The sequence below is a fragment of the Taurulus bubalis genome (genome assembly GCF_910589615.1).
Source record: "Taurulus bubalis genome assembly, chromosome: 2".
Lineage (NCBI taxonomy): Eukaryota > Metazoa > Chordata > Actinopteri > Perciformes > Cottidae > Taurulus > Taurulus bubalis.
In genome coordinates, this window is record NC_136590.1 from 42,471,835 (window position 1) to 42,485,727 (window position 13,893).

Genomic DNA, 13,893 nt, shown 5'->3' on the forward strand with positions numbered 1-13,893 from the left:
TTAAATCCCTTATGTATTTAAACAGAACAAATGTCATTTTACTAGCAATGAAGTGCTATGTGGACACTCTTCAATCCATCTGGATCTTCCCCGTCTGGCGTTTTATTGGCTTATAGACCGTATTTTGTATTGTTTATGGAGATGCACAATTTCAAATATCCTTTACATTTTCTAATAGACGAAAAACAGCAGTAGTGGTTCAAATGTTTTTAACAAAACACTCCTCATTGGTTTGGAGGTTTGTGCTCGGACTTGGCTTTAAAACGTGTCAATGTGGCTTCAGCTGTTTGGCATCGTTTAAGTGGTTTACGTCTATACTGATGGAAAACATGTGATATGAATTACACATCCACCTCAAAGAAAACACTGAGACATTCAGTGTGTTTTCTCAGTGTCAACAAAGACCAAATTCATCCTTACGATTAATTGTGTCCAGATATTGATATATGTATTCATGTGTCATAGAGCTCCATTATTGTCCAGAAACTATTAAGAAGTGAGTCATGTTGTACTTCAGTTGGAATCGACCCCCTATGTGTAGTAATCCACCGCTGTTGTTCCTAACAAATGCACATTTCCTCCTGTTTGAATAACCAGCTGATTTTAGCCTCTTTTCAAATGAAACTATATGTGTGTCATCTGTTTTAAAGATGCACATCTGAAGTAGGCAGGACATTTACAAAATGAACAAAGTAGAATACCACTAGACCATAGACTGTAGCCTTATCCTTTGAGCATAGTCTTTTAGGAAGTGTAAAGCATGAATCTTTGGTTGTCTTGACTCTGTGGTCAGATGGAGACAAAGGCCCAACAGCCACAGATGTCCAGCCACTGCCGCAGCTCCATAGAAGTGGCAGTAGGGGGCTCTGCAGCCCAGTCTGCTGAGGAGACACAAGAGGAAACCATGTCCAGAGTTGGCTCTTCTCTACAGTGTACAATGTACATGACTATACTCAATTCAAATCGTTTTTAAAGTGCCTTGAGTCAGTGGGACGAATCCTGCATTCATCGTGCTTGAGCCTGTCAGAGCTGCAGCCTCAGAGCCTCTGGCAGACGACAGGACCCAACAGGAGGCGGTGGGAAAGAGACAACCTTGAGGAAATGGGGAAAGACAGTGCATGGCACTTATTAAAAGTATTTATTGTTAAAGATAACACGATAGAGGTATTAAAGATGAATGATACCAGACAAAAAAAAATCAGAGCTGGTTATAGCAGTCCATTAGAGACCGGAATAAAGCTAAAAGTACTTCATAGACAGTATACGTAGTGTTTATTACACTCCCTGTTGAGTCTTTATCATGCTGATTGGATTTAAATTCAATTGTTGTAGTCCAGATAGTCAAAGTGCTCCACTCGTAGCGCATTGCTTTAGACCCAGAGTCCAAACCAGAACCATTATTACCGTCACAGATGGGGAGTTTCTTATTTTGGTAGATTTATTGCCCACTCCCTGGGCCATTGGGTAATCTCCACAGCAATGTAGCAGTCTCATTAATGTAGAGCGATTCTGTCAAATGCATCTTTCCAACAGGGACTTCACAGGTTTAAAGTGGTGCTCAGCTGCAAATGTGTGCATGCTAAAATGTGAGCCTTAAAATGAGAGCATTACTAGAAGAAGTTGCAGAAATGCCACACGAATGGTAAAAACTGAAAAAACAAACACATTTAAATCATGATTTTGCTGTGGCTCTGCTTAATACACTCCTTACACGCTTATCATTTACAAATGCATGTGAATGCAAAAATATTTTCTTTCCATTGACAAAGTTTACTCAGACCAAGCTGAAGTTTGAGATGAACATTTGAACGTTTCCACCTTTTAGCATAAAGATGCATCTGTAAGGATGTGATTAGATTTTAGGATGGGGGTTGCCTGGTTTGCAGAGTTCCATTCTTAATTACACATGAAGAACACAGACGCGAGCGCAGACACACACACACACACACACACACACACACACGCATAAAGAGGGAGAGTTAAGTCACATGGCATTGTTCCCCTGCTGCAGCCCCTTCTGCTCTCAGTTGGCTAAACAGCTGCCGGGGGCCGGCCCTGCGTGCCGCAGCAGGGAGGAGGAGGAGGAGGAGGAGGAAAAGGAGGAGGGGGAGGAGAAGGAGGAGGAGGCGGGATGCAGCAGGGGTGCACCAGTCCGCTGGGGGCTTCCCTTCCATATAGCTGGAAGGCAGGGGGCAGCATTAGTGTCTGGCTTGGAGAGGGGGGTCCTGAATAGGCAGCTGTATTCACATTGTGCTCCGGTCTTTTACCTTCAGTTCTTTACGGAGCCCTTAAACCTGAGACTTAAGCCTCTCTGAAAGGGCATTATTCACTTTGAGTACCATAAAACTGTATTCTGCCCCGTCTCCTGTCTGTAGAATAAAATACACTCTCTTTTACTTGGAAAGGGAATATTTACACTAAATCTGTGCTTGATTGAATTCAGATATTGAATTCCTGCATATGGCTGCATTTCTCTGTACTTTTCCACAACAGTTCATGTGGGTGAATCTCATGCTGCATGGTCAACAATAGGCTTATACACAGTGAATATATACTGTGCATTTTAACTTGTTGTTATTCGCTTTGGATTAAAGCATCAGCTAAATGAAATGTAATGTAACTAGTGGCATTGCATATAAAGAAACTGCATACAAGAGAGGAGTTTGATTGGACAACATATTGTCCACAAGTGCCAGTAGAGCCGTTCTATGTTGCTCCGTTCTTCATCTTTCTCCCAGCAGCATCCTGTAGACGTTTGTTCACGTTTCTACAGAGTTGCTGGACATCTGGCCATAAGAGGCCTGGACTTAGAGAGCCACAATGTAAAGGGGGAAAAATAAATCTCTCCATCGATCTGTCCCTCTGCAAGTCTATATGTACGTTCCCTCCCCCTTTCTATTGCCCCAGTTGACCCCGGTGCCCTTTTCCTTTTCTTCAGTTTTCGCCCCCACCTGTTCTCATTCCCTCGTTCCTCCCAGCTCCCTCTTTCATCCGCCATCTGCCAGCGGAGGACCGAGTCTGGGCCTGCAGAGCAAAAGGTATGAAGGGCTGGAGGAAAGGCCGCTCCGCCGCTCGGCCTGGACGGGATTGAATAATTGTGATGCCTCCTTTTGTGCCTCGACAAAAGGGTAATTAATACATCTGCTGCTGAGGCAAACAGTTGTGCTTCATTTACCTCGTCGTCTCTGTTGACTCGGGGTGGAGTGATCAGTAACTCACAGAGACAGACTTGTCTGGCCCATATGTTGAGGCAATAATCAGAGTGTATATTAGAAGACTTTCATATAAAATGTTTTGGTAACGCCCATGTCTATGATGCATTATAAACATACTTATAAACTGTTAGGACCTGCTTATAGCACTGCAACACATAATGAGCATTAAGACAAACGTCATAATGTGTTATAACAATAACGATAACACATTATAGCGCATTTTACAATGACTCATAAGGTTACATGCCATGATAAGTAATTGCTGGTCACTCACTGACATTTCTTCTTCGAAGCCTCATAGTGTATTATAATTCATAGTTCTAATGGATTATAATCTTTTTTTTTATAACATATCATAATCCCTGTTATAATGCATTATAATAGAGTTCTGCAGGAATGAGTCGGTACTTTTGGTTTTTCCAATGTGTTGCTGGTGAGATATAAAGTCTGATTTAAGGTCTGTGGTTCAACACACGCTGAAGAGATTTAAAAGTTTTGTCCCACGATATAAAATATGTCAGTAAATACCTCTCTGCTGAGTTTTGAAGCTTTTCCGTGTCTTAAAAAAGAAGGAGAACCAGTGTGATGCGAACTTCGTTGATCTACAAAAAATACATCATACCTGCAGGGCTCTATTGTAGTCATTGTTGGCTTAAAAAGTACATAAATATATGCAAGAACAACACACAAAACAACTCCTTTAGCAAGTTTATACATTATAGAAAAGAGTTTAATATATTATAACGATGGGAATTAAAAAACACTTGTATCCTTGCAAAACATGTCAGCGAGTGACCCAAATTATTATGATACTTGATCCCCTATATGTCATTATAAAAACGTTTACGATATCCAGAGCCTTAATATAGCAGCAAACACCTATTGCTTATATAAAGAGAAAGTAATATGACTGTTAGCGCCGGTAGCTTGTTGCAGGAAACAGGACCATGAAGCCCAGAAAAGGAGACAATGAGATGACTCACAGCAGCACATTAGCGGTTCACCCAGGGGGATGACGGATGCTGTCGCACCGCGTCGAGCTTGCAAGCTGTTCATGAATAATGGGCCCAAAACAGGACGGAGACACCTGAGCCCAACTCTTTGTCTCCAATAGCCAACATACCGACATTATAGAGCTCATTGTGGACAACGGTAGGGAGCCACGGCCCAGCAGCAAAGCAGGCCCTGATTTTAAGTTGATGGGATAGTGATAATGAGGGAGTATGTTGATGGATTGTTGGTGATTAATGTCACATTATGATATCGATGCAATGGATCAATGAAGGAAATGTCATGTTTAAAAATAACTTTTGACAAACAGTTTTGCTAAAACTGCTTTTGTCTAACTTGTCTATCAGATAAAGGATTCATCTCTGTACTGTACCACTCTTCTCTCTCTCTTTCTGTATGAATTCATGCACCGTTAATGCACATTACTTTGCTGTCTTTGTGCTTTCTTTCCTCACAGGTTGACATGGATTGCTAGTATCATTATTATTATTAGTTGCATTGCTATTCTAAGTATGGCCAATACCATTCCTGCTTTTATTATCATTATTATTCTATTACATCAACTCTGGCTGCTATTCTTGGTATTCATAACCTCTTCATCATCCTACTAATCTCATTACATGAATCATTTCTGTCATATTCATGTAATGTGCTGTAATTGTGTTACGTTGTTCATTCTGGTCACATGACATTTATTGCTTCTGTCCATCCTGATAGAGGGATCCTCCTCTGTTGCTCTGCTGGAGGTTTCTTCGGGGTTTTTTTTCCCTGATCCGATGTGACGTCCCGGGACAGAGGATGTCTTCCAGATTGTAAAGCTCTGAGGCAAATTTGTCATTTGTGATTTTGCTCTATACAAAATAAATGTAATTGAATTAAAAACATACACATACAGTATTGTAAGTCTTTGCAAAGCCAAACCCTTTTTTATTCAAAACTATATCAACTCTTCTAAAAATGTTATTGTTGCATCACATAAACAGCTCTCACATGAGTACAAACAAGGTATCTTGACTATGAACACATATTTATATTCTCAATACTTATAATCGTATCAGACACAATTACTTTAATTAACGGGAGATGAAATGAACATATTACAGTATTATACTGTAAACCAAATACAGTATAATTGTAATTGCATTCCTCCTACACCTCTGGTGGTTACAGGTGTTTGTATAGATGCAGAATATTACATATCTAATATGTATTTCTAAATGTTAAAGTCTCTCTGTAATGCACGTTGGTCTACATTAGGGTCTAAATGCTCCATGTGAATATTTCCACCTGGTTTAACTAATCTTCAGAAGTCTAATCATGAGCCTTAAAGAGGAAGTAAAGGTTTTGTATACGTGAGGCGAAAGGAAGAGTGGACTGACTCAGGAGATACAGTGATTTGCCTAATAATGCACCTCCAGAAGCCTCCCGCCCCTCTGACTCAACCATAAATTAGCCCGATGGGGGATGTGTGCATGTTTAGGTACTCGACGACTCTGCAGCATCTTAATGAGATCAAACAATCAGCCCAATGACATGCATATACATTTTAGACTGTGTACGCACCTCCTATTGTCCCGCAGTCAGACAGCAGGCTGGGGCTGCAGGAGTGGCCACAACAGGTCGACTTCTCCCCCGAGAGCCTGTGGGGGTCAGATCTGCAGCAGCTACCCCCCCCCCCCCCCCCCCTCTTCAAGAGTCCTCAGGGAGAGGGATCTCCAAGCTGCTGTGGGCTGCGGATGAGGCAGATGCCGGCCACTCAAACTAGTGGGAGAGGTCGGCCGGGTGGGGTGGGGGTCTGACATGACTCCTCTTTGGTTCCCATGCCCCGTGGCACACTCGTGTCACACTCCTGCCAGTAATACAGATGACAACAGAGCGGGGAGCGCTGCTCACTGTCCATCTGCTGTCCTGACACAAAGACAGCGGCCTCCTCCGCCGCTGTACGGACACACGCTCAGGATGAGCGTTTACGTGCCTCCAAAGAAACACAAGCCGATGATTGTGGGACGGAGGAGATGTGGTGTGATGGATGGGAGGATGTGCTACACACACACACACACACACACACACACACACACACACACACACACACACACACACACACACACACACAGGGACACAGGTGTCAAAAAGATGTTAGACATATGTTGCTTAGTTAGTCACTGTATATACTTTATATACACTTTATATACACTGTATACTTTGCATTTGTGAACTTTCTTTATCATTTCATTTTCTTAAATTTAATACCCTCTGCTATTTAATTGTATTATATATAATGAGTATTTTTCATACTTAATATTTTAAGTCTCCTATCGTCACCTTGGCCCAAGTAATTTTTACAGGTTTTTCAGAAAACACAAAAAACTTGACCAAATGTAACAGTGGTGCACAAGCTGCCTCTAGACACGGCACAACAGGCTCACTGTAACACCGGTCAAAGTATGTTATGATTACTAATATTATGTTTAAGTGAGATTTTCATTGACAAAAATGCTAACTAAATTGCTAGCTTAAGTGCTAGCTTCAAAATGACATCTTGAAAAGCTTGTAAAATTGCCTAAGTCACATTATCTTTTGTCTTAGGTAAAATAAAATGGCCGAAGTCACACTATTGACATAGGCTGTTATACTAAAGGGGTAAAATCACATGATCTGTTCAACTGAGGATGTAGGAGATGTTACCAGAGGTGGACAGTATCATGAGGACATGATTTAGGCAAGAAAATCATTTTTGTCCAAAAATGACTTAGGCCATTATTTTAGGAAGGTGATGATATGTAACTTTGCTTGCTGCTGCCACAAAAAATGTCCCCCTGGGGATGAATAAAGTATCTATCTATCTATCTATCTATCTATCTATCTATCTATCTATCTATCTATCTATCTATCTATCTATCTATCTATCTATCTATCTATCTATCTATCTATCTATCTATCTATCTATCTATCTATCTATGACAACATGAAACAGCTGATCAACTGTCGGAGTTTGTGATTTTTGCCTTTTTTTATATAGCAGAAGAGTGGCTTTTATCTTTTTTCACATCCCAGATTTCCTTCCATTCTTCCCTCCTAAGAATTTTTGAAAGGTAATGAGATTTAATTTAGAATCCGGGGTAAAGTACCACAATCCTCGGGATCAGGAGCAGTCACTGAGCTGCTGACGTCTGGCTTACAGTCACTGCTGTGATAAGCATCTATTACCAGCTCTCTGCTCAGATCATACGCTGTAACTTTGGCTCATGTTGTGTTTATGTCCACAAGTCATGTCTCATCTTTGTGACAAATATTAGGCCAGTTCAACCTCAAAATAATAGTCAGGAGACATTGGAAATACACTTTTAATTGTAGTTCATATTAGTGATTCTTACCTCTCTTTTGTTTTAGTGACCTACAGAAATTACAGTAGAATCTAAATTGTCTCAACAGCCCTGGGTCCCCTTTTTAGAATCCCTGTCCTGGACTCAAGAGTTTGACCTCAAACTTTTGTGAGCTGCTCCTCCAGTCTTTTTGTTGTTGTACTCCTCTGCTTACTTGACATATCTGTGTGTTCGTTTCCTCCTCCGTTTGTCCTGGTTGTCCTGCAGGGAAGCGTGCCCGGACGTAGAGGGCGCCTCCTCAGGCACGCGTCCTCTGCTCGTTAGAATATGAATAGGACCCCCAAAACACCACCCACCCACTATCACCACACAGGCACGTGACGTGCACAATGTGGATTCATAAACAGGGCAGACATTTTACACCACGTTGAAATCTTTGACTTTTGTTCAAATGTTTTGTCCACTGGGGTCTGAACCCAGTTTTTTTTTAATATAATATAGTGATTGTTATGTGGAGATGGATCACATCTATATGTCCATGACGTCACTGTTCTGATGCAGAAGTGTTAAACTCTCCTCCAGGCGACGACCAAAATAACCAAACACAGATCAATATTTACTTTTTTCTTTTCTTTTTACCCTCATGTGTTGCCTTTAACATTTTTATCCGGATGCTGCTCATGGTATATTAAATGTGACATGCGGGTTTATGAGAGCAGAAGGTCGGATCTGTGTGTGCATAACACAGAGTTTAGGTGTGTTTAGCCTCGAACCAGCGACAGGTGCCGAAGCTCCTAAAATCAATACGGGGTGAGCGGTTTGTGGGTGTGCACGCGCGCGTGTGTGCGTGTGTGTGTGTTGGTGTAGGGAGGGACGCTTTGGGGAGACAATAGACGCGGCTCGGGGCCCCCACACGGTCGACCATGTGCCGTTGATTACCATACAGCTGTTCGCATGAGCTCCAGACAAAAGCAACATGATAGCCCAAATTCTGCAGCAAGCCCCTCCCCCCCCCCCCCCCCCCCCCACACACACACACACACAAACGCGCGCGCGCGAGCACCCCTGCCTCCTCCCCCATCCCCGCACCTCCTCCAGACCAGGAGTGCGACTTAGAGGCCTAGAGACGCGCACAATACGTTCTCACCCGGGACCCTGCCCCTCTTTGTCAAGCGCACACGCGCCAGAGCAATTACACTGTTGGATGTAAAGAAAGAAAAAGGGCTGGGCGCCATTCTTCCCCGCTTCCTTCTGATCTTTGTTCAGTGTGAGGCTCCAAAAAGGGAAAAGAAAAACCCTTTCCAAACAATGATCTATAAATTGTTGTTCAAGTTAACTGGATGTTTGATGAAACGCTTCATAGATTCACTGTTGACAAATCCCCCTAAATCTGATCGCCCTAAATCAAGTTTATTCTCTTATGACGTATTTTTCATATTGGGTCTATAGTCGTACTTGTTTTAACCCAATATATACAATGTTATTTATCACCAAAAGTGGTGTAGTTTGCAGTTTCCAAGCTTTTTGCAGAGTGTTAGTAGAAGCAATGCTTGAGGGCCTCACTTCCACCCCCACGTTATCTCACTCCTCTGGGCGCTTAGGATTCATAATACACATATCAGCCCGCGCCAGCTTCTTATGCATATTCCATATATGAAGCCCCCCGTCCAGGTGTAATGTGGGTTGTCTAAATCCCTAAGGCAGCCCCCCTGTGTTCCCTGGGGGTCTGCTCCGGCTCCACCTCCCTGCCCGTGACGCGCAGCCCCGGAGGGTATAAAAAACACCCAACGCCGGTTACGCACCAGAACCAAAACAAGAGAGTGGAACAGCAGGACGCAGGAGGAGAAGACCAGCATCAGGAGAAGAGACCACCACCAGGAGAAGAGACCACCAGCAGCAGAAGAGACCACCAACAGGAGAAGAGACCACCACCAGCAGAAGAGACCACCACCAGGAGAAGAGACCACCAGCAGCAGAAGAGACCACCACCAGGAGAAGAGACACGGATTTAATAAGAGACACCGGACGGATCGCAGACTTCAAAGTGATGACACTTTTTTGAGTTTTTCTTCGACATCTTTTGAGGAATATTATTGCACGAGACGAATGCGGACATCTACTTCGACGTGGAAAGCAAACTTGTGAGAGGAAATGGCACATCTCCACCTGAGATACCTCCTGGCGCTGGCTCTAGTGCACGTGGTAAGTTGGCTTCTGTTTGGTGCGAGATGAGAATGACGCACTCGAAATGTCTTTTACGCGCAGCGTGCCTGATGTGTGTTGCTTTTTTTTGTGCTTTTTTTCTCGCCATTGCAGGTTTTGTCCTCCGGTGTGTTTGAGTTGAAAATCAACTCGTTCCACACGGCGCAGCGCATCTGCAGGAGACACCGGGACTGTCACATCTTTTTCAGGATTTGCCTGAAACACCCGGAGGATGTGATCTCCGCGGAGCCGCCGTGCACCTTCGGCACCGGACACACCAACGTCATCCGGGCCGATCACACCTCCATCTCCAGCAGCGCGCCCATCAGGGTGCCCTTCCACTTCAAGTGGCCGGTAAATAAAAACTCACTGCTGTGGAGAAAGTTTAGAACAAGTTGATCTCCCATTGATGTGTCAGATATGACGATTTGCATCACTGTCAATGCACTAAACGAGTTGTTTCCTCTCTTGTAGGGAACATTTTCGTTGATCATTGAAGCCTGGAACGCTGAATCTCCCACCGAATACACAGGTACGGTTTCCTAAATCATTGGACTCTGCAGCTTTACACCAAGATGCTTCACACACGCTCTTGTGGAGGCTCTCCATCCATCAGCCGCGCGCAGCATCCTCCAGCATGTGTTGTAAAGATGTCCCCTTCCTTCTCCGCAGACAACCAAAACAACCTGGTGAGCCGCCTGGCCACCCGGAGGAGGCTGGCCATCGGAGAGGACTGGTCCCAGGACGTGCACTTCGGCGAGCAGAGCGAGCTGCGCTACTCCTACCACGTCTTCTGCGACGAGTACTACTTCGGGGAAGGCTGCGCCGAGTACTGCCGGCCGAGGGACGACACGCTGGGCCACTACACCTGCGACGAGGAGGGCAACCGCATCTGCCTGGAGGGCTGGAAGGGGAACTACTGCTCTGAGTGTGAGTAGACCCAGAGCCCTCGAGCAAGGCACCTACACCATGTTTCATGGGGAGAAAAACACCAGATTCAACCATATTCCCTAAAATACATTGATTTTAACCTGATATGATCACAAAAATAGCATTTCTTAAGCAAATAGTTAATTTATAATTGTGATAAAAGCCTATTTAGATCTACTTTGTTTGTTATAGCATTTCTCAAAAACCAAGTCACTAACTATTTGACACTACTTGGAAACACTTTACCTGTTTAATGAAATAGAATGTGGCGAAAAGAAGTGCAGATTAGAGTCAAATGCAGGGGGAAAAAAGCAATAGAATAAACTCATTAAGTTAACAGCCTCCTTGTGAAAACAGTTTCCTCAAATAGAGGGTGGCCTCGCACGAGTTTCCAATCCATAGCTCTCCAAACACAAACCAAACCAAAGCAAACACACATTAACATGTGAGCAATAAAGATATCCAGAGAACACTGAGAGTACCGAGTGGAGAAGGACACAAATCAGAGAGGGACTATACATATTTGCAAAGAAAGACCACCCAAGCCTTTTCTCCTCATTAAACTTGTAAAATCTAGACTCAAGTTTTGTCAAGGCAGGGATGAAAAGTGTTTTCGTGATTCTTGATCTCACACAAAGACTGGAGTCTTTTCAGAGTGTTTTATTCCTCTGACTGATGTCCCGCTGGGTTGTGTGTCACTCTTCTGCAAGACGGTCTCCAGTGTTCCATCTGCTTTTTGTTCTGTTACAAAGAGAGAAAGAGCTGAGGCCCCAAACACACACACACACACACACACACACACACACACACACACACACACACACACACACACGCACAGATCACCTTGAAAAATGTGTGTGTGTGTGTGTGTGTGTGTGTGTGTGTGTGTGTGTGTGTGTGTGTGTGTGTGTGTGTGTGTGTTTGTGTGTGTGTGTGTGTGTGTGTGTGTGTAATTGGGAGATAAAAGAAAGCGTTTTTCTCCGGCAGTGTGCCTACCAGCTGCTTGGCTTAATACTTAACCAACAGTGAAGTCTGGAGCAGGGCTGGGGTCAGACAGGGGCCCCTGTACGTGTGTGTGTGTGTGTGTGTGTGTGTGTGTGTGTGTGTGTGTGTGTGTGTGTGTGTGTGTGTGTGTGTGTGTGTGTGTGTGTGTGTGTGTATGTGTGTGATGTATGAGAAGGCGTGCCCATTGTAATCACACACCCTCCCTTTCCCCTCTCCTCTGCAGCCATCTGCTCGGCGGACTGCAGCGAGAAGCACGGCTACTGCGAGGCCCCTGGGGGCTGTACGTGCCGCATGGGCTGGCAGGGCCCCTCCTGCAAGGAGTGCGTCCGCTACCCGGGCTGCCTCCACGGGACGTGCAGCCAGCCGTGGCAGTGCACCTGTCAGGAGGGCTGGGGGGGGCTCTTCTGCGACCAGGACCTCAACTACTGCACCAACCACAAGCCCTGCGCCAACGGGGCCACCTGCACCAACACGGGCCAGGGCAGCTACACCTGCACCTGCCGGCCCGGCTACGGGGGCACCAACTGTGAGCTGGAGACCAACGAGTGCGACAGCAACCCCTGCAAGAACGGAGGCAGCTGCAACGTGAGTAATAATACAACGCATTGGTTGTTGCTGTTTCCCCTGATCTCATCTGGAATGCACAGTGAAGATGAACAGCTACCCTTCTAAACACACAGAACACCTCCAGCACCAGACTTCCCCCTTTAATGTTCCCTTCCTTCCCTCCCTCGCTCCGCAGGACCTAGAGAACGACTACTCGTGCACCTGCCCGCAGGGCTTCTACGGCAAGAACTGCGAGATCATCGCCATGACGTGCGCCGACGGGCCTTGCTTCAACGGCGGCACCTGCGTGGAGACGACGACCGGCGGCTACACCTGCCGCTGCCCCCCCAGCTACACCGGCTCCAACTGCGAGAAGAAGCTGGACCGCTGCAGCAACAGGCCCTGTCTGAACGGTGAGTGGCGACACCCGGTGGCCGAAGCGCGAACTGTAGCTGCCGACGCTCCTGCAACGATGCCCCGCAAGTTCACGCAGAGAGCGTAAAGTGTAACGCGTGTCCTTCTCTGTCCCGTGTCATGCAGGCGGTGAGTGCCTGGACCTCGGCCAGAGCGTCCTGTGCCGCTGTCAGGCGGCCTTCACCGGCGCCAACTGCCAGGTGAACATCGACGATTGCGCCTCCACCCCGTGCCAGAACGCCGGCACCTGCCAGGACGGCGTGAGCGACTACACCTGCTCCTGCACCCTGGGGTACACGGGCAAGAACTGCAGCGTGCGCTCCGACGCCTGCGGCGCCCGCCCGTGCCAGAACGGCGGCACCTGCTTCACCCACTTCACCGGGCCCGTGTGCCAGTGCCCCAAGGGCTTCATGGGCCCGAGCTGCGAGTTCACGCTGCAGCCCAGCTTCAAGCCGGCGCTGCGCCAGACCTCGCAGCCCTCCTCCGCGACTCTCACCGTCTCCTGCGTCCTGGCCGTCCTGGTGCTGGTCCTGGCCGCGGGCATCGTGCTTCTGAGGAGGAGGAAGAGGGGGCTGCAGGGGAGGAAGCAGCTGAACGACAGCGCGGTGTACAACGACTTGGAGACGGTCAACAACCAGGGAGGGAGCGAGAGGGAGGCCTTCCTCGGCCCCAACGGCCTGTTCAAGATCAGCAACGGGACGGCCCGCCTCAGCCTGTCCCTCTGCCCGGACGGGAGGCCCGGCTACCGGCAGAACCCCGCGGAGAGCAGCCTGGTCCGGGGCGAGCGCCAGGACTTTATGTGGAGGGACGAGGCCGGCCCGGGCTCTGGCGCCGGGCTGAGATGAGGACACATGCACGTTCTCACCGGGTGAAGGAATATTATTAATATTAGCACTTGCTGCTCCTCGCGCTTCACGCACAGTGAAGGAGCGAGATGAAAACCACTCTGCTCGTGCAGAAGATAATGTACCATTAAAAATGTAAGCGAAAGAAACTAAAATATCGACGAATGAATTATTCTGATGAAGACGATTTACAAAGATTATTGAAAATGTATATGGGGCAAAGCTCTTCCACGTTCAAGACCCAAAGACATAAATAATATGATCCACTCTTCATAGGACCTACAACTCAAACCAAAAGCAGGAAGTCACACTCTTTGGAAAACCTGCCCAAAAAAAGAATAATGTTTGACTGGGTTATTGTTTGTAATATGTTTGATTGTTTCTCATTTGTTTTTTAAAACA

At 46.1% G+C, this 13,893-nt stretch overlaps 1 protein-coding gene across 1 annotated transcript; it reads left to right on the plus strand.

The window, feature by feature from the left end:
- Positions 1-9,700: 9,700 nt before the first annotated feature.
- On the plus strand, positions 9,701-13,491 carry dlb (deltaB; the record flags this gene model as incomplete). The annotated part of the gene is made up of 7 exons (XM_079238065.1): positions 9,701-9,751; positions 9,866-10,105; positions 10,226-10,283; positions 10,424-10,681; positions 11,910-12,271; positions 12,429-12,645; positions 12,773-13,491. The coding sequence occupies 7 exons, from the start codon at positions 9,701-9,703 to the stop codon at positions 13,489-13,491; spliced, it is 1,905 nt and encodes a 634-aa protein (XP_079094191.1).
- Positions 13,492-13,893: the final 402 nt, after the last annotated feature.